Source organism: Podarcis muralis, chromosome 6 (genome assembly GCF_964188315.1).
Source record: "Podarcis muralis chromosome 6, rPodMur119.hap1.1, whole genome shotgun sequence".
Classification (NCBI taxonomy): domain Eukaryota; kingdom Metazoa; phylum Chordata; class Lepidosauria; order Squamata; family Lacertidae; genus Podarcis; species Podarcis muralis.
In genome coordinates this window covers 78,024,906-78,046,748 of record NC_135660.1, presented here as the reverse complement: position 1 = coordinate 78,046,748, position 21,843 = coordinate 78,024,906, and the positions used below count along the sequence as shown (strand labels likewise).

The following is a 21,843-nucleotide window of genomic DNA, read 5'->3' as shown; positions in this document are numbered from 1 at the left end:
AGATTCTGCCAGGGTCCCCATTCTCCACTGACTAGTGGGACCACCGGGCCAAAGCATGCTCCCTCTTCCAGATCCCTTCAAGCTATTAAGTCCTGAGCAGTTCATTAAAAGAGGGGTGGGAAGCCTGTATTGGACTCCAACTCTCAATATCCCTGAACGCTGTCTATGCTATCTGGGGCCTATGGGAGTCAGAATCCAGCAACATCTAGATTCTGACTCCCATAGGTCCCAGATAGCATGGACAGTGTTCCTGGTAGAGCAGCCAATTGCTGAAGAGAGAAGTCTGTGTAACTTCATGCCTCACTTGGCTTGGAGTTGCTTTTTGTAGTACAGTCTGCCACACTATAAAGGGGGGAAATATGCTCAGTTGATGTCATGGCGATGTCAGGTGATTGGCAGGTGGATGGGGCCCCACCCATCTGTCAAAATAATCTACTGATATACAAAGGGGAGGATTCAGAATGCAAAATTTGCGTTTTTGAGACAAGCTGTTTTGTTTTTCGTCAATAGCTATGCAAATGTCACCAGAACTGAAAAGGTTTTTCTGCCTCAGTTTAAATAAAGAATTAATATTTTCCTCATAAAATAATTAGCTGTCATAATGCTGATTAGAACCAGGAGCTGAAACTTTTCCAAACAATAAAGTGTATATATTATATGGCAAACTCTGGCAAACAACAGTGTGCATACACATAATATGTGTATATATTCTGACAATGCATCAGTATAACTCTATTTTAGTTTCCCCCTGCCTCCAAATTCCTCCAATATAATTTCCCAGTTAAATAATTACACAGCTTCTCAAAAACACTATGCAGAAACTGTGCTATACTGAACATGTGCTGAACCTCATTAATCCTCAAATCAACTCATTAATCCTCAAATCAACTTTTCCACACAAGCACACCTGACCACCAAGCTCTGCTGGAGCTCTGCTGTTGACCTTCAGATTCTGCAAGGCTCCACATCCTACCTATGGGGTTTCATTTTATTTTCCCACAAATTTGTCCTCTGCTCCCAAACTTCCGCAAGCCGCCACCTCTGCAAATTATGTTCGTTCCTATAGCAATGAAGGATAGCATCCTTATGACATTGCTTTGTGCAGAATCAGATCATTGGTCTATCAATCCCTAGCATTCTTTACTTCAAATGACAGCAGGGGCTCTCTTAAGTTCTCAGACAGAGGAGTTTTCCCAGCCCTGGTAACTGTTCTCTAACTGGATATGAAATGATTTAACCTGGGACCTTTGATACATATAAAGTCCCAGGCTAAATCCTTAAACGTTTCTGCGATTCCAATTTCCTACCTAGCTGATATTGCACAGACAGCAAAAGCGGACCTACATTTCTCCCTTAGTATTGCAGGAACAACTTCCTCCCTCCTGAAGAAGGTAGTGTGACGACCTTGTTGTCTTTTAAGGGTTGGCATATGATGTGATAGGCCCGTTCAAGGCAGCTGAATGGGTCTCGTGTGAAACAGACAATGGAAGGTGGTGCCATCTTCTGCTTTTTCCCATTCAGCCAAATTTGTCATCTGCACTCGCTCCTGTCCCTGGGGAACTGGGGAATGGAGTCTCATCACCTGCCTTTGGGTCCACTCTGAACTCTAAGCGTGTAGATATATGTTTCACCAAATTAGGTTCTCACTGCAATGCAATTCAGGGCAGATGGCAAGGGAGGAGAGATGTAGGACACACCTTTAAGCGCCCCAAAGCAATGGAGTCGAGAAGCAAGGCTAACTATAATGCCTAGAAGCCACTGACTTTCAGTTGATGGCCTATGACTCCGAATCTGCTTCCTCTGCGGATTAGCTGCACAACCACAGGGCAGCCAATCCCAGCAGAGTTGCTCTCACTGCCAGTCAGCTGATCAGTGGGGAAAGGAAGGCTCCCTTGCCTATACAAAATTGGGAGCATCTTTGAAGGCTTCCATCTCTAACTGGCCCTCACATATGATGTCAGAGGTGTGGCAGGTGGGTGTGGCTTGGGGAGAAGTTCCCATTGTGCAATTATGTGACTTGACATGGTGATGTTTTGTGGACATATTGTGGTATGATCCTTGTGGAAAGGAGCCTCAGCAAAACATAAATTGGATCGTTCAGAAAACCTAGACGTTGGGATAAAGTGATTGTGTGTTGAGACCCTGAAACCACCCCCTCGTTGGTGAATAAGACATAAGGACACACATATTGGGTTAAATGTTGTTGGGCAAATTTAGGCCACAACTTTAGTCGTTACAGAATGTGAGTGGTGTCGGTATTGGCTTAGGTATTGGACTGACCCGACTATATCTGATTCCTGCCCGTCATGCAGGGAGTCTGGAAAGGATCAACCACCAGTAGGGGGAATCCCATTGATGCAAACCAACTCCCCCAGGGTTCCCGACGGGGTTGTGGCATGGCTCTAGCCCCGCCCCAGGCTTCGGACAAGATCCACACCCCTGGATTCCTTTAACGGAATACTCTTTAGCTTGGAGGGGCAGGTGATGGCCACACCTCCCTTCCCCCATCATGAGATCAAACAATGCCTAACCGCCAAACATTACAAAGTTGTGACTATTGCCTCAGTTTAAATGAGTCCTGGCCATGCCTCCCCAGCCAGCGGATTGGCTGGCTGGACGATGACGTGGCTAGGAACCTCCGGGTGACATGGAACTTCGTCCCCCGCCCCCGGAGGGGAGTGGGTGGCCACGTGGTCCACCGCAACTCCTCGCCACATTGAAGTGGAGCGGATTTCCTGCCACCTCCTCGCAAATGATTAAGTGGGCACAAGATGTTGGAAATGGAGACTTGGGGTACATTTTGGACTAAGGCAAAACATGTTCTCCCTACACATGCTTATGAGGGGAAACTATTCTAAAATAATGCTAAGTTGATATGTACCGTATTTTTTGCTCTATAAGACGCACCAGACCACAAGACGCACCTAGTTTTTGGAGGAGGAAAACAAGAAAAAAAATATCTGAATCTCAGAAGCCAGAACAGCAAGAGCGATCGCTGTGCAGTGAAAGCAGCAATCCCTCTTGCTGTTCTGGCTTCTGGGATAGCTGCGCGGCCTGCATTCGCTCCATAAGACGCATACACATTTCCTCTTACTTTTTAGGACGGAAAAAGTGAGTCTTATAGAGCAAAAAATACGGTAACTCCTGAAATCATAAGTAAAGGAAATGAGAATTGCCCAAAGACTTGTCGGAAAGAAACAGGAGACTATATCACATACGGCAGAAGTGCAATGGGGTAAAGGAATATTAGGAAAAGATTGCAGATTTAATATAAAAAAAATAGGTTATGAAATCTCGTATGATCCTCTGCTATTATTATTAAATTATACTGCTGAGTCAATGATGAAAGAACACCAAGAACTATTTCCTTATATGGTTGCTATAGCAAGTATGCCAATAATAGCTAGTATTAATGAATGGACAGATGCAATTTGAGAATTTGATTTTTAATGTCTAAGTTGACACATTTATCAAAGTCAAAAGAATGCAAAGTGTTTTTGTGGCAAACTGGATCCCAGTATTGTCTCAAAGATGTTGTACAGCTTTGAGATGTTCTGAATGTCAATGTTTTGCTTTGGTTTATCAGTCTTACATTGCTGTGCAACTTCCCTTAGGAGCATTGCATTTGGTTAATTTTATCTTTATTTTTTCTTGATTGTCATAATAATAAATAATGATACGTTCTTTAACAGAATGAAGCATCTTGGCAAACGTAGTTTGTTAAGGGTATGGAGTACAATTCCTACCATTGTTCTTTCCCAAGATTATTGGGGGGTGGGAACCATGATTGTGACAGTGGTGTAAATGGCTGTGTATGTGTGTGTGTGTGACAAAGTGACTGCAAGCTCCAACCCCTTAAGGCCAGAGTGGTGGCGCATTTGCGCTGTGGCATAGTATTAGTAAGCCTCCCTGTAATGACCTAGAGGCATATTATGTATGCATTTGATGGTCTTGCAAGAAACCTAGAGAATAAATAAAATATATCTGTTGCAAATAGTCTTTCTCTGTGGGTTTGATCGTACTTAACTCTGTGCATTTACCATTTATGTACCTCTCTGAAAAGTGCTGCTGCTGCTCAAGTATAAATATCACAAGTGTTCGGGGAGAAATAAATACCACAATTGTTCTCATTATATTGGGTGTATCTTTTGAGACTTTCTGAGTCTTCTTAAGTATACTTTAGCAGAACAGCTTGTAAAATTCTGAAGGACCAGGAGGATGAACTGTGAATTGATGGGAACTGAACTAAATCCTTTTTGGAGGGGAGGAGCTGGAACTGGAACTAGCTTTCAAATGAACTTTCCAAGCTCAGGTTCACACAGTGGCCAACCTGATGTCTGTAGGAAGCTCACAAGCAGAACCCGAAGCACAACACTGCTCTCCCACCTGTAATTCCCTGCAAATAGCAGATAGCTATTGTGGCTAGTAGCAGAATATGCTCACCTGAGCCACCAGGTCTTATCCCTTGGCACAATCTAAGCCCACTCCCTGGATCTGGGAAGCGTACGGTGTTTTTAAGATCAAAATCTGGCACCTCCTGCTTTTGTGCCATGAGCAGACATTATCTCATGGTACTTACATATACGGAGTCATATACATGGCTATTAATGCACCGTATATCTCTTCCTGCCCCTCGTTTTCTTTGCTACAGTATTCAAAGGCAAACAGACATCCAGAGCCAGTGATGGAAAAAATGATGGAATCCAGCTTTTCAGGAACTCAGTCCTTTCCGGAAGCCTTGTCTCCTGACAGAGGTAGCCAGGCTATGAAGCCACACAGGTAAGGAAGCGACTCTTAATTGACATTTGTTTTGTGATACATATGCAGCACAGTTGTGCACAGTGACTAGGGGGACATTTAAGAGTGTATGGCATGGAAGGAGCCTTGATCTGTTCATTAAGCAGATGTCCAGCATTTCTTCCACTGCAGATGTAAAACAGCCATTACTTCTGCTCTCTGTGTTCCACATTCTTCTCTCTCTCTTTTTTTCTAAAAGGCCTAGAGGAAGTATTAAGGATGCCATCAAAGCTGTAGTCACAGACCAGTGAAGGAGGCAATTGTATTCTGAGAAACCATCAGAATAGAAGATTTCCCCCACTCTCCTGCCTCATTTCAGTTCATGAAGTTAATGACTCATCTTGTAGGCAGACAGTGATGCCAACGACCAGATTTTCTCGGTGCCCACCCCCCAAACAAATAGAACTCAATATGAAAAATGGCTGCTTTATATATTCACCTGAGAGCGAACCATCACCCACCTGGTCTTGCATCCTTTTCTCACAGTGGCCAACTAGATGCCCCCCCCCCATTGACAATTCCAGTTTTCTTCACTCCAATTCTGGGGTGGGGGTGGCTAGAAGGATCTCTCTGTCGTCCTTAGAACAGAGATAATAGATGACTGTATCTGATATGTTGTCAAGTGATTGACAGATGAGCATTGTTTCCCAAGTGGCTTCGCAGGCCAAACTGAAAGACTTGGCACACCTCATTAGATCTGAGTATCAGAGGTTCCTCACTGCTGCTAAAATTCTAGAGACAACACTTCATCCACCTGACCACAGGAGAGGTGTGCTAGCCCAAACAAGGGAAGGTCAGAAAATCCAGATTCTCTCTGGCAGGGCAATACAAAAGTCAACGAAGTTGGAATTCAGAACCATGGATAGTGCTCCTGTAAAGGTAAAGGGACCCCTGACGGTTAAGTCCAGTCACGAACGACTCTGGGGTGGCGGCGTTCATCTCTCTTTACAGGTTAAGGGAGCTGGCGTTTGTCCTCAGACAGTTTTTCCGGGTCATGTGGCCAGCATGACTAAGCCGCTTCTGGCGCAACGGAACACCGAAACCAGAGCAGCACACGGAAACGCCATTTACCTTCCCACCAGAGCGGTACCTATTTATCTACTTGCACTTTTTGGGGTGCTTTCAAACTGCTAGGTTAGCAGGAGATGGGACCGAGCAACGGGAGCTCACCCCATCGTGGGGATTCAAACTGCCAACCTTTTGATCGGCAAGCCCAAGGCTCAGTGGTTTAGACCACAGCGCCACTCACGTCCCATAGTGCTCCTGTACATGAGGTCAAACATCCCACTGTGTCAGCAAAGTCCTGGATCCATGACCTGAATTTTAGAGCAGAGTAAGGTAACCATTGTCTGCAGTCCCACCCTGGGTGTTGCCTTTTGGCCAGTTAAAGAACCAGTGCCTACTCCCGCAGCCTTTGGCTCTTTCAATGTGATGGAGTTTCCAGTTTTGCAGAGCCCTTTGGGTCCTGCAAGCAGTCTGTGGATCAGCTCTCAGAGTCTGTAGGCAGAGGTATCTCATCAGGGGAGGAGAGACTGGCCCTAGTGCTTGTGAAACCACATAGAATGGAACAAGGAGTGGATCCACCTCCACACTTGTCACTGTAGTTGCTGGAGAACTCAGCATTCAATTTTAATATCCAAAATCCACAATGCATTTTCAGGGTAAGCACAAGGTGATCTGATGATTCTTTAAAATACTATTAAATGTATTTAAACTATTTAAAACAGGACTTCCCTTACTGCATCCTTTTTATAAATAAAACAATTCTATTTATATAAATATGACCATTATCATATTTAACTATAAATATGATAATGATCATATTTATATAAAAATAATTATTTTATTTATAAAAAGGATGCAGTAATGAAAGTCCTTTTTGCAAGTATTGGTGTTTTAAATATGTGCCTTTGCAGATTCATGGGCCTGATTTGATTTATAGGTGATTGCTTTTGTCATTTTATAATTTACTATTTAATACACCAGACCATTGTTTTTTAGAACAGGCAATAGACTTCTGAATGTCAGTGATTTATAAGCCTAGCATTGATTGTATGCATTGTGCAATTGCTTTATAAGTTATTTTATGCTACAAATACTGTACAAGAGACAGATTAGTCATCTGGGGTTTTTCACTTGATTCTTCTCAGCAGACAGATATAGCATGATAACAGTAAATACATCATGATAAACTCTTGCTCGTGCAATTGTTTTTTAGATCAGTCTAGAAAACGCAGGTGCCTGTGTAAAAGTCACCACCAGATTGATTCTACCTAAAGCAAAATTCAGGGCAAATTCAAAGTCCCGCTCAAGCAAAATGTCAATTTGAGTTTTGAGGGAAGGTTAAAGAATTTCAATAAGACTTGACGGAGTTTATCATGGAAGGCATGATATTCCTTAAGGCATGAGAAGGGAACTTCTTTTCTGTGAAAGGTCATTGACCTGCAGGAAAAGTCAATTGGGAAATTATGAAGAATATCAATTATCACTAAAGCTAACTTACAACAGCAGAAGTAGAGCCATTTTACAATTTACAGAGTAGCAAATCTAGACTTGCTGTCTAGCATGTGCCCTGCTGGAAGCCCCAGCTAATTTTGGTTTTCAGGTGAATGTACATGTGAGATACATACATTTACCACATTCACAAGTCACATATTAGGTGCACACTTAAAACATCATTTAGAGCTATTCAAACAAAAGAGTCTAACCACAAGTCATATTGGGTGAGATCTATACAAGACCCATTGGCTTCATTTGAACATTAACATGGTCATCCCATTGATGTAAATGGTTTTCTCTAAGCATAACTATGCTTGGATCCAACCAATTATATTTATTCCTGGAATTTGTGAGACATTCACCAAGGCTCGGGTCTCATAACTGTAGAGTTTCTGTGCACAGTTTCACTAGACATATCCATCCCTCTCCTCCTTTATAATTCCACTGATGTTTTGTCCATTCAAGAACTTCTGTATACACCTTTGAAATTCATCTTAGCTGAAAATTGCTGGAGTAATCTAGTGTATCCTGACTCATATCCACGTTCACAGATTCTCTGAAAAAGATGCCGGACACCCCATGCCAGCAAAGTCTTTATTCTGAAAAGCAATCCAAGCAGGAGCTTAAATTTAAAAAAATAAGAGTGCATGGGTGCAGTCTTTTCACATACTTGAAGCAATTGTGGACTTACTCTGACATAAATATTGTTAGTACTGAGGTATAAATTCTCGATTCCAGTGTTGTGGCTTAATTTCTTCTGCTATGTTTTCTTTAACTATCTTCTTTCTCCACTGGTTCTTAAGAAGCATTGTGGTGAACCTACGAGGAACTCTTGAAATCAATTGAACTTAAGCATTTCGCCACATGCATTCAATCCTATTCTTTCCAGTGAGTATTAAGAAAGCTTAGCTTCCTCTGGATAGCACCCAGTGAAGCTTAATAGAGAGGATGTTTGACACATGCAAGTCCCATTAAAATCCGTGGGATTTAATCACATAGTTAAACAGTTGAGTCTCATTTATTTCAATTAGGGAAGTGCAAAATCAGTCCCTTAATTTCCACTGCCTTTTCCGCTTGAATAAATACCAAATATCTCAGATATCTTTGCTTTTCTGAGCATTCTCTGCATTGTTCGAGTACCTGGTTCCCCACCCCACCCCAAAATGTCACACAAACTGGTACGCATCATAGCACAAAGTGTACTTAAGTGTTGAAATGGGCACACCCGTTTCCCTTCTCTTTTTCTACCTTGCCTCAAAGTACAAGCACAAGTGCAGTAAGTTGGATTTGCAGGCCCATAAACATGGATTTATGGGACGCGGGTGGTGCTGTGGGTAAAAGCCTCAGTGCCTAGGGCTTGCCGATCGAAAGGTCGGCGGTTCGAATCCCCGCAATGGGGTGCGCTCCCGTTGCCTGGTCCCAGCGCCTGCCAACCTAGCAGTTCGAAAGCACCCCCGGGTGCAAGTAGATAAATAGGGACTGCTTACTGGCAGGAAGGTAAACGGCGTTCCGTGTGCGGCTCTGGCTCGCCAGAGCAGCGATGTCACGCTGGCCACGTGACCCGGAAGTGTCTCCGGACAGCGCTGGCCCCCGGCCTCTTGAGTGAGATGGGCGCACAACCCCAGAGTCTGTCAAGACTGGCCCGTACGGGCAGGGGTACCTTTACCTTTACCTTTTAAACATGGATTTATCCTGCAAAATGTCAGCTAAGATTATTAGATAAATAGATAGATGTTTCTTTCGCATCCACATTTCCTATATACCTACTAATCTTGCTTTAAAGCCAAAATTGAAGCTTAGTCACTTGTGACTAGTTGCCTAGATGTGGACATAAATGTGAATCCGAACTTTCATTGGAATTCTCAGCCCATGTTCCAGGGAGAAATACATTTCCAAGTTCTGTTCATTTCTTGTTCAGTGGGTTTGTCTCTGCCTTGCCTTCTGCTAGTCCTGGATTTTAGCTTCACTGGAAGAATGTCTGGAACAATTTTTTCCCCTGGAGCATGTGCAGCTTGTCACAGTTTTCAGTTCCTCCTATTCTTTTGCAACCTTTCCCCAGCCCATAGTACCAACATGTGCATGTGCATTGGCAGAACACTGCAAAAACACAATCTTAGTGTGATTCACTAACTTAGACTCCTGAAAAATGTTACACAAATGGATTTTTTTGGGGGGTGTGGATTTTCTACTCCGGGCTAAATTTAAATGTATCCTGGGATCGTAAAATCCCCCCATACAGCTATGGGTGCCATCTCAGAAGGAAAGGCACTAAAGTCTGCTTCCTCCCAAAAGTCACACAATTGGTGTCTGGTTCCCTCCCCCTTTTAAACCCCCAATACATTAACATTAGCTAGGACAAAATAAAAGCAAAACACCCCAGTGGCAATAATCAATAGATTTATTGGACTTCTTTTTTGTCTCAGACTTTTCATGGTTTTCAAAAATAAAACTGCTGGAACTCTTAAATCTGTATGCCTGGATTATTTTTTCAGGATTTTTGTTGCTGCTGTTGTTTGGGGAAAAGGTTGGCAAAAACAACAAAAAGCACGCGAAATAAAATTCAGGGAGTTTTCTTATGAACTTTTTAAAACTACAAACCCCCCCCCCCCAAAAAAAAAAACACCCCAGGCAATTTTTGTATACAGAAAGAAAACTATAGATGTCAAGTGGCTGCAATTTGAGGATACTTTATCTCTGTGCAGTTGAAAATGTCCCAGAAGGCCTATATTTTAGGCCTATATGTTGTGTAAATTCTGGTACTAGAATTTACAAGAATCCACTAGAATCTGCGCTCTAATTTACCCCCAGATTTCCTTCTGTATTAGAAGTACGTATGATCAGCTTTCTTCTTGTGCAGTGTTTCATTGATGTACATGCGGCAAAACACTGTATGAAAATGAATCTTGATGCAACTGAATATGATTGTTGATAATGTACAGGGAGTTGGGAAAAGCAAAAATGAACTGAATGAGCTGAAAGATGTGGCTATGCAGCAATTTATGCTATATATGTCGTGATCTGTACAATATCTGGAAGTTAAAAGTAGTATATGAGAGGTCTCCTCATGTATTGATTTCACAGTGGGAAAAAGAGCAGTTAAATCTGGCAAGTTAACTACCAAGAGGAATTGGTTGATGGACACCCTAAAAATATAAACCATCAGCATAATTTTCCTCTGGATTGTGTCTGCTAGCCAAAGTCTACCACAGAGGTTGGCGTTCTTAAGTTTTACCGCTGTCTGTGGGGCTCAACTTTACAGTTATGTTTCTACTAAGAAGGGTCTTTGACTTCTTGAGATCCCTTGTTCCGTCTGTAATTAATTTGTTTCCAAAAATTCTCCTCTGCAAATTTTCATGTCCTCCTGATTAATCAAAGATTTGCTAAATATTCACCAAGCATTTTATACCTAGATACCCTATAGTTGATGTCCATATTTGACAGCTGGTATTTTGCACCGTGTAATAGTTGGCATGTGATGAGCTATAGCACATTAGCATATTTGATAGCTGACCTACAATAATATTCTATACTTGACATTATTTACACGCAATATAATATTTATTTTGCATTTGACTGCATTTTTAAAGTACGCTGTTGTATTTAAAAGGTAATGGTATTTGACCGTTGATGTTGTTTCATATTTTTTTCCTATCAAAATGATCAATATTCCCCAAAGCCTAATTTTTAATTTCGTGGTAAAACCTAATATTGAACCTAGGAATTGGAAACCTTCACATTCAGAAACTTTGAATGCATCTTAACATTTATTCCCTTTCCCCTCTAGTACAAAGTACAAAGTAAATATTCTTCTGTTGAGAATATATATATATGTAACAGATTCAGCACTCTAAATGCATCACAGCTTGTGAGCTTTTGCTCACTGTCCCATGCAAGTGCAAAGACAGAGCAAATAAGATGTGGGCATATGAACTGGTCCTAGAGGAAGTACATAATGTGTGCTTTATTATCCCTCTTCTTCTTGGAAACTATGGCAAAGAGGAGGGGGCAAAGCATTTGCTTGCCTCTCTCCCAGAGATAAAAGCGCTTCAGCATAGGTCTCTGTCTTCCCCATGAAAAGCACCCTGGGATCCATTGCATTGGTTGTGATTCTGTTTTGCACAGCTGTAATCGGCTTACCTGCCAACAGAAGCTAGATGCTGACGGTTCTAATGCCTTCCTAGGGATCTTCCCAGCCAGATTAAGACTTCTGCTTCTTGCGAAGCATCCTAGTTAAGTATGTTGCAGCATCTGCAGGTGCACAGATCTTGCACAAGCCCTCGCCTCAAGTTTTCAGACAGATGTTGCACGCAGTAAATTACCTTTTGATTTCTATCTCACATTCTGATTGCCTAAATAGTGTTCCCTCCTGTTGAAGCTCTCCAGGCTGGAGGAAACAAAATCTGCTTCTGAAAGTGCTTGTCCATAATGTGATGGATAATCAGCTTTGTTTAGTAACATACGGGGAAAGAAGTGTTTGTTCTCGGAGTTGTTGTAAACGCAGTGGTGTGTGTTTTGTGCTTCATAAACATGTTTGCCTCCACGGGGAGACAAGCATGTGCAATGGGAGGAAAATGTGAGCATGGCTTTGTTTTTTAACCAGTGTCTTCATCTAGACATGGTGTCCACATTGAACCAACATTTCGAGCATCTAACTGATGACAACCTAGATTGTCAACAGTCTTGGTAAATTGATTGGTTCTCACAAATGAAGAAGGCAGAGGAAAGTAGATGTTGACCGAGTCCAGGGAGTGATGAATGCTTTGTAGTTTAACTGGGGGTGGTACCCTCTGCCTTGAAGGACAGTGATATGTTTCCTCCTTAAGAGGACCTCACTTGACCCTGAAGCCCTAACTAGTATAGAATTAGTATGTGGACAGAATGTGGTGTCAGGAAGTTGGCCTTGTTTTCTCACCCATTTCTGGGGCATCAGTGGTGTCCTGATCCAAAACACATGGATTCATAATTGTTCTTCCCACTTGTCACATGGCAGACATGTCCTTTTGATCTGGGCTTCATCTTAGGCTTGTCAACATGTCTGCTTCAGAGGTGCTTCTGGAGGATCTAGAGCTGGGTATATCAATCAAATACCTTTATTGGCATGTTTCAAGTAACTGGAATAATTAAAAAGACAAGGGTGAAGCTACCAAGGGTTATAAGGTCCCACTATGGTCATGTGTATTTGGATATTCTGCAATGCCCTGTCTATTTTCCGAAAGGATAGTTCATTGGGAACCCTTTCGGGTAAAATTGTGGCTAAAAAGGAAGCTACTAAAGCAGTAATATCTTTGTCCTGATCTGCCAGGAGAAACCTTATTTGGCTTCTTCTTGGAGTTGTGGGCCGGAGGTTCAACATTTTGCTCAGCATCAGTTGGTGGGGTTGGCTGTGTAAAGGGCAATCTAAGAGAATGTGGTCCATTGAATCAGGTACTTCTTGATTGCAGACACACAAACGGGCTTGAAATGGAATGTGTGAGAATCTGCTTTTGGTCACTGCAGAGAGGAAAGCATTTAGTCTTGCAAGCATAAAGGCTCTTCGATGGGAAGGGAGTAGTAGATCCTTTAGATATTTGGCACAGGTTCTGTAGGATGTTGTGATACCTAAGCCCTCCAGAGAACAAGATCTCATAAATGATGTAACAAGCGCTGTCTTTTATGGTCGTAGAGCCTCTGCTTGATTAATTGGAATATGTGATTTTTGTCACATACCTCGAGGAAGAGCTGGGTATATTTGACCATTTGGAGTATGCCTGCGACAAGTTCCAGCTTTGTTCAATGGAAAAGTGATGGCGTAGCTCAGAGTCTGGAACAAGAGCTAATTGATGGTAACAATTGTGTAAATGCAGTTGAAAGGGGCTGCTCCTTACACTGTTTTGCCACTTTGGCAGTGATTCAGGGGTGTGGCTTTTGAACGCTATCCCGCTGCAGGCATTAGCAGGAGAAAGTACCTCATACCATTATGGACATCTCTCTGCTGTAGCTCCTTGAATCAAAGGCATTACTGTGGTGATCCATTGCCATGTCTGAATTACCCACAGATTTATTTGAACTCTTGAGCCCCCAGAAGTGGGGCTAGCCACAGTGGGTGAATCAGACAAGCATACAATACATTCTCACAAGAACAAATGCTTTCAACATTTGTAGCATCAATCTCTTTATTCTATTTCTCCAGGTGTAGGAGCAGAAAACTAAGGGTAGAACGTAAAGCTAGAATTGTGACTCACTAATTCTGTAGAATTTTGAACTGGCATTTATTAAAAAAACAGGATTAAAATGCTGCACTCCATGACTTAGTAATATTGCATTTCATCTTCCATGGGTTTACATGGTGAAAGTTCTGATGGTTTCTCTTGTGTCCTTGTTCCCAGAAGTCTCTCTTCATGCTGCAGCCCAGGTCAACGAACCGGGATGCTCCACAGGAATGCCTTTCGGAGGACTCCTCCCTTACCTCGGGGCAGGTTCAATGGGATCACAGGACCAGCATACCAACAACTAGAAGAGTCAAGGATCACAGATCAGGAGACAATACCTTGTCAAAGGTAGGCAAGAAAAACAACAGGAGCCAGCCAATGTTTCCATCAGCTTCAAACTAAAGCAAAACATGAAAAAGTAGACAAAGATGAAAAAATGTGTCTAAAAAAATTCAGTGAACACCAAAGCTGACTTCCTTAAACTGCTCCGCTGAGGGGCATGCGGCTGCCCACACCTCAGCGGAGCAGTTTAACAAAGCCACTAGAGCTGGGCGATGCTGTGTTTTCAACATTGAGGTTTGGCAATCAACCGCCATGTTGAAAGATGCTGCATTGGCACGGGGTGAAACTGCCTCCGCTCTCACCGTGGGAGCTGAGGCACTTTCACCCCAGTGGGCTGGGGCTAATGCAGCTGGCCCCAGCCTGCTGCTTGGGGCGGGGGGCAAGCTACCTCATCCCCAACTCCCTGAAGATGGGGTGACAGTACCCAAGCACAGGGAGCCTGTCAGGCTCTGTGTAAGACACAGCCCACTGGGCTGGGGCTGCAGTGAGCAGCCTGGATACCATCCACTGGGAGGACCAGGCTGTATCTTTCTGTGAGAAAGATGCAGCACCCCTCATGGATGTAGGTAGCCAGGCAGTAGCCTAGCAAGGCTGCATCTGCCTGGTGCCCACACTGTCTTTAAACTTCTCTATTGAGGGCTGATCAGCTGTGATCCCACTCCTACTTGTGAGCAATCAGGAACGCAATCACAGCAGGGGAGGGGAAGAACTTTAACAGAGGCCCCACTCCACCCCATTGCTGGCAGTTCAGGGCTCCGTAAAACTGCTTGGCTGAGGCAAGGGTAGTACCACGTTCCACAGCCAAGCAGTTTAAAGAAGTGGAGGGAGGAACAAGCTATACTGGCACCTCAGCCAGGCAGCTTGTTTCTCCCTCTGCATTGTATGAAGGCGGAGTGTGATGTTGGTTTCAGTCCCTGCGGTATATCACTGGTAAAACTGCCTCTAGCTTGTTTCTCCCTCAGCACACTGGGCACTGGAGGCAGATTAGGAGCAGTGGTGGTTTCACCAGCGACATACTGTTGAGTGAAACTGCCACTGGACTCTGCCCTCCTGTTGCAGATGGAGAAACAAGCTGCGTCGGTGAGCTGCAATGCAGCTTGTTCCTCCCTCTGCTTCAGCAAGCCCCATGTCCCTCTGGCGCATACATGCTGGAGGGGACATGGGGCGTGCTGAGCGAGGGGGCAAGAAGGCTGAAAGCAGCACAGCCGCCACCCCATCTGAGCCTTCCCATCTCAAGGCAGTGGCAGATGCTGCCTCAGCTCCCCCCACTGCCTTGGGACGGGTAGGGGGAGATGCAAACAGATTGTCTCTCCCTCCCTGTGAGGGAGAGGAAGCCTGCTCCCTCCCCCCCCCCCCCCCCGCCTATGCCATGGCAGCGGATGAGGCAGGCATACAGGGTGTTAGGACGCCTGACTCATCCGCCGCTGCTTTGACATGAGCTCCTTTCCAACATTGTGATATACTGCCATATTGCAGTGTTTTGTAAAGGGACCCTGACAATTATGTCCAGTCGTGACTGACGCTGGGGTTGCGGCGCTCATTTCGCTTTATTGGCCGAGGGAGCCGGCGTACAGCTTCCGGGTCATGTGGCCAGCATGACTAAGCCGCTTCTGGCGAACCAGAGCAGCACACGGAAATGTCGTTTACCTTCCCGCCAGAGCGGCACCTACTTATCTACTTGCACTTTAATGTGCTTTCGAACTGCTAGGTTGGCAGGGACAGAGCAACGGGAGCTCACCCCGTCGCAGGGATTCGAACCGCTGACCTTCTGATTGGCAAACCCTAGGCTCTGTGGTTTAACCCACAGCGCCACCAGTGTATTACGATGTTGGAAAACAGATATCGCCCAGCCCTACTCCTCATGAGCCAGAGGAGCAACGGGGCTTTGGTGAGGCATCTCCTCCCACTTCTGGGGTCCAGCTTAGAGGTGCTGCGTGCAGTCCCAGTGAGTTTCTGCTGGAAAAAAGCCCTGCTCATGTCGTGTCCTACAGGGATAAACCATCCCCTGAGTTCAGATTGATACACATCAGTTCACAACAGATTCCCCCACTCCAAAGTCCAGCTCCAAACAATATGATCCCACTGGCACAAAATCCACTAGAGCTATGAAGACTGCAGAGGGGAAAGGGTGATTTATGGTTGGCAAAACATTTAGCTATTAATTATGCTCAAACAAAGATATTATTTTTTGTCATAAACTATGTTACAACTGGATGCTAAATGCCACTCAGTTGATCAGACAGACTAATTCAAATAGTTGGGTGTTAATTTTTTCACCAACAGAAATGGGAAAGCATGAGTGGACTGTATTAAACTTAAGACTGTACATAGAGGCCAGGAATAAAGTAGTGAAACAGCAAAGGATAAATTGAATTAAGCCAATATATTTAACATAATGGTCCTGTGTTGGGGTAGAAAAAAATCTGACTATACAGGAATCTCCATTTAAACATGACTGTTGGGCAAACTTACATTGTCATGATAGGAGCAGTTTCATTCCATTGGCCCACAGAATGACCAACTTTCACCAGCTTCTAAACTTACCAAAGATCTTCCCTGGCAGAGAGTTCCATGGGGAGGTGGCCCTTATCGAAAATGTCTGATCCACATTTGACCACTTGCCAGATTTCATATGACTTGAGTATATGGAACAGGAAGGAAGTTTCCCTTCAGGCACCCTGGTCCCTGAAAATTAATTTTTCACAGAATTAAATCTGAAGCAAATTTGGAGGCAGAGCAGCTAAGAAAAGGTGAAGGAATTTCAGTAAGTCTAGTGCAATTGCTCAGGGACTTGTGCAATTTCTCATGCATCTCCCAATACATTTTTGTGAAATGAATTTATCTATCCTGCTGTATCAGTGTGCCTTTTGGAAAAGCTAACAAGTCTCATACCTTTCCTCTCCTCTAGGTTATCTACTGGTTTAAAAACACCACAGAATACTTCAATAAATATGCAACTGCCTTCAAGAGAGACAAGCTCTTATTTTAATAGCGTGGCTCCAAAGGATATGGTTGGCTATCCATCTCCACGGGCCAGTTCCGTCCCCATCATTCCTTCGGTGGGCTTAGACGAAGCCTGCATGCAGACACAAAACGTTTCAGACATAACAGGCATCAAATGGTGCAAAAACTCCTATTCCACTGAACTTGTTAATGTGAGTGCCCCAGCCAGCAGTTGTCTTATTGCAGAACAACAAGAAGTCAAAATATTGTTAGAAACTGTCCAGGAGCAGATCCGAATCCTGACTGACACAAGGAGGTCGGAGGACTTTGCGCTGTCAAATGCCGACGCCAAGAACAGTACAAGTGAAAACACAGCATTTCTGCCCATGAGTCCTGTGGTGAAATCGGAACAAGAGGCACAGTTTGTCTTAAAAAGTGAAATGAAAAGAGACTCAGCATCAGTCAAGTGACTTTGACCGGGGGTGGGGGTAGGGGGGTGGGAGGGATGTATGGATCTGTGCATTTGAAGCTTTGCTAAACAGGAAAGAGAGGAAATTAAATACAAATTATTTATATGCATTAATTTAAGAGCATCTACTTAGAAGAAACCAAATAGTCTATCGCCCTCATAACAGTGTTTTTTAACAAAATATTTTTTTAAGGGAAAGAGAGGTACCAGGAGGGAAAACACTTAATCAGAAATTTTGATTATTTTTTTTCTTCTTTTCTTCCAGTTTTCTCCCACCCCTTATTCTGTTGTTTCCTCCGGGCTTACAAAACACAGTTTCACAATTTTACAGATGTCCTGTTTGAAGGTTTAGTCTGGCACAACACCTTAGATGTATGAATTCCAGAAGAGTGCTACATGAGAACTGTTGTTGGGCATTTTACCAGCACATCTTCCACTGAAATGAATGGGAGCAAGAGCACAGTTACTGTTCTTATTTCGCTGTTTCAATGGGGCTCGCTTGGGTGACACTGGCATTGTGCCCAGTGCCAATGCTCCCCCATGCCTCCTAACCACAATCCCTTTTGAGTAGTCTGGCTCTCACAGCCTCCACAATTCAGACCACTGTTTAACACAAGAGTTTTGTCACTGATCCAGATTTGTAAAACAAATCCAAATGAGCCGTACCAAAATATCACTGGAAATGAAATCCAACGTCAGTTTGGCCATTCGTTCCACAAGCAAAACAAACAAGGAATTCTGAATGAAGTCATAGCAGCTTTGGCAGGACTGCAGGAGGGTGTTGTAAGGGAGAAAGGGATTTGAAAATTTAGGTCCTCCTCCAGTGATGCTTTGCAGGAATCCAAAATGGTTTGGTAAGTCTAGTAACATTTCTCAGGAGAGTTTAAGCATATCCCTAATGCAAATATGTAACTCTCCTGCAAAAACTAGAATGTGTTACGTCAAGACTTAAATTCTAGCACCTCAGCAAGTGTGGATGCTTTATGGTATTTTAATACCAGGAGGTTTGATCCAAATGAGCACTACTCTAGTAGGTAAATCTAAGGATGTTCTCTTCTCACTTCAGCACTCGCTATCAACGACTTTTATTTGGAAACAATTTCCTCCCCCTCTTAATTTCAAACCAGAAAAAAAATTCTACTTGAGAGGAAGGTTACTCATGGCAGATACGCAGCCTGTGTGTATATTACCTATTTCATTTTATTTTCAAACAACACAACAAAAGCCCACACCTTAAACCACATTACGTTTGCCATGGAATTTCGAGTATTGTCAGAATGTTATTCTTGGAAGTCATTTGTGAACTCCAGAGGGACTGCTCAAGTATGTGCATACGTGTGCGTTTTAATTTTATTAACTCCTTGTCCAGGGGCCTGGAGGATCTTGTGCGTTTCTGTATTCGGCATATATATATATGCGATTGTCACTTTAATTTACTTCCATGTCTAATATTCCCATTCACTTTCAACCTGATCCATAACCAAGTGAAGCATCTTCACTGGACATGATCCAAAGTTCCTTTCCTCGGAGAGGAAATGCTCAGTTTGTGTATGTTAATTTCCCATTGTCCATGTGTAGAGCAGCATTGGATGATAAAAACAGAAAATTCAGCTCTCTGGCACTTCCTGCTTTTCCGTACCATCCTTAGCAAAAGCTACACATCTCATTGTATGGGACGTGTGCCAGTTTTCCTTCAGGGGTTACATGGAAATGGGAAGTATAAGTCTTGTTCTCCCTGCAAATTGTAAAGGCCAGAGCTGTCCTTAGGTTTTCAACCTTAAAACCTGGATCACACAATCCTAAGTTTAGGGAGACCCCTGAATTTGAATGGACACATTAGCAGCAATCTGTCCTCAGATGCTTCTTTTACACATCGTGCAATCCACTGAGCCAAAGTGGTTTTAGAAAAATATTCATTGATATTAATGGAGGTCTGGGTGAGCACAAAATCAGGTCCTTAAAAATAAGATAAACTTGCCAGTTGGGGTTTTCCTAAGAACTTGAAATTTCTTTTGTATTGTTTTTATTTAACCACAAACCACAATATGGCATCAGAATAAAGAACTTGTGTTCAGTAACAACCTATGTATTAGTACTTTTTTATTTTTGAAACAAGAGTATCATCTGCTTAAACTGTTTGTACAAATTACTCTCTATAGTAAAGAAAAGAGAAAAAATAGACCAAACAGCCTTCCCTCTTTAATGGTAGAGATCATATTTTCTAAACTATATGCACACTATATAGATGGAATACATTAATACTCTAATCCACAGCCAGAATATTGTTATAAAAAATTGCATTACCTTGATTCCCAAGTTTTCTCAAGAGCCAGGTTTCCAAAATAGGGCAGTAGATATGTTCCTGTGATAATGAGAAGAAAGCAATATTTTACTCCCTGTCAAATGAACTGGATAAAGATGCTTTAAAAATGCCATTTGTTTTACTTGCCATTCACAAATCCCCGACACCATTGAAAATCCGTAGACACACAAATCCTCCCCCCCCCCAATGTTGATGGAATTGTCTTGTTTACATAACTTTCTATAGCTCTAATCTTTGCTGTGTGTTTTCACTAAAGCGGTATTTCACTGCAAACTCTGACTGATCTGATCCAGAATGGTAACACCAATTATACTTTTCCACCAATGTCAGAAGTTCTCATAAGATTGGATAAAAGGGGTTGGGGTTGGGGTGCTACCCAGAATCATAGGAAAAGACAATGAACACAGAGTTGGCTGTTTTGCTGGCGTGGGGAGCAAACAAAGAACCTCCCCTTCTAACCAGTCTTAAAAATCTACTGGAAACACACTGCATGATTTCTGCTGGAGAGAGAAAAAAAACAAATCTGATTTTGGCAATGCCTTTCTTAAAGCATTCTATCATTTTGCCATCCTCAAAAGGAGGAAGAGCAGAGCAGCAATGTATTAATGGTCAGTTGATGTGGTTTCTTGGTTTCTTTTTTTAATTGACATGAGAGATGAAGATCTGAAATGGTGGGAAATCTTCCATTTGTGTTAGCAATGCTCTCTGTATCCAGCAAAGGATGTGTGACTGTTATATGTTAACTGTTCTATTCAGTTTTCAGCATGTTTGAATAGAGAGACATTAATATTAACCATCTGAAAGACTAGTGTACTTATTTGTTAAGAATGCAACTTCATCTCACAAATTCGATGCAGGGGAGGTGTGTCAAGATATGCTGGCACGGGTAATTCTTAATCTGAATTAACAGTTTGTACTATGAACGCTTCCCCCCCACCCCACACTCACTTCAGTCTAGCATTTTAATTTCTTACTCAGACTGCACAAAAATAGTATAGCAAGTTGCTGCATGTACACACACACACACACACATACACAAATTCAGGAGGTACTAGGAAAAAATCTGCTCTGCTTTAACCATCATGTGAAACAGGTCATTTCAAAGGCACGGGAAGGCATCCATCTATAAAGTGACAGCCAGTGATTTCATTAGTCAATATTTCAGAACTCCTGGGCTTTGGTCCAAGCTAGGTATGCCATTGATCAAGGCAGAAATTCAGTGCCTATCACGTGTACCAACAGTATTTGGAGATTTTTAATGGTTTCATGAGGAAAAATCTCATCTCTTAAGATGACCATAAAATATGTTATGGACATTTCCTATGCCTTGTGACGCTGAACAGTCATTCGTACCACAAGTGCTAGCTTGGCCCTGTGACCGTGGGTGCCTGGGGCCATGGGTGTCATACAGCATGCATGACCCTGGCACTGAAATTTGTGGGTGCCTGGCCACTTCAGGGGGAATTTTGTGGGTGCTCGGGCACCCAGGGCCCCAGGCAGTTGGCGCCTATGATTCGTACTCAAATGTGCTTGCCTATGTTGGTGTGCACAAATGTTCCTGATATGCATAGCATTTCAAGCAATCTAAACTGTAAAATACGAAGAGTTCAATTTTGAAATAGGTGGGAAAGCTTACACAGAATACATCCAATTCCTTTAAAAAAAAACACCCTACTACATGGTGATCTTTTGTGTATGCATTTCATTTACATAAACAACCCATTCAATGAATAAAGCCACTGTGTACCATTTACACACACACACACACACACACACACACACACACACACACACTCAAAATGCACAACATGATTGTTTTGTAAAGTGCCCCATTAGCAGTTGCTCCACCATCTGGAAACTGCTAAGTAAATCCCCAAGATACAAAAGCAGTTTGGTTCTGAAAGAGATTCTGAAAGAGAAATTGCCCCTTGACGGCAAATTCTAGTCTTCTGGGCATTTCCCAGCTGTTGAGCTACCTAGTCCGTAAAGGAAATTGGGAGAGGAAGCTGGTGGTAGGAAAATTCATTAAATAACTATAATGATGCACTGATATCTTGAGTTGCTGCCAATGGGTGCAACTCCCACCCACAACAGGGAAAACACACTCATGGATGCATTGTGTAGTAACACATCGGTGGAAGGTGAGACCTAAAGAAACTGCCGTGCTGTAGCTATGAGCACACTGGTGTTGCCTCTCTGAAATGGGACTGCTATGGAGACTCTCATAAGAACGTGGCCCCACTGAATAATACTGAATAATAATAATAATACATTTTATTTAT

The 21,843-nt window shown here is 42.9% G+C and overlaps 1 protein-coding gene and 1 long non-coding RNA gene across 4 annotated transcripts in view; one reads left to right on the top strand and one right to left on the bottom strand.

The window, feature by feature from the left end:
• Window positions 1–20,406, top strand: part of NRG3 (neuregulin 3) — a 611,592-nt gene extending 591,186 nt beyond the window's left edge. The window contains exons 7-9 of one of the 3 annotated variants that reach the window (XM_077930602.1): window positions 4,652–4,779; window positions 13,662–13,832; window positions 16,735–20,406. In XM_077930602.1, coding sequence (XP_077786728.1) covers window positions 4,652–4,779; window positions 13,662–13,832; window positions 16,735–17,239 — 804 coding nt within the window. In that variant the 3' untranslated portion in view covers window positions 17,240–20,406. The remainder of the gene's footprint in view (window positions 1–4,651; window positions 4,780–13,661; window positions 13,833–16,734) is intronic. The other 2 variants (XM_077930601.1, XM_028729231.2) reach the window with 2 other exon arrangements.
• Window positions 13,670–19,602, bottom strand: LOC114597115 (uncharacterized). The gene is made up of 3 exons (XR_003706714.2): window positions 19,543–19,602; window positions 16,371–16,511; window positions 13,670–13,785 (listed from the first exon to the last, which is right to left on the bottom strand). It is a non-coding gene; the product is annotated as an uncharacterized LOC114597115 (long non-coding RNA).
• Window positions 20,407–21,843: the final 1,437 nt, after the last annotated feature.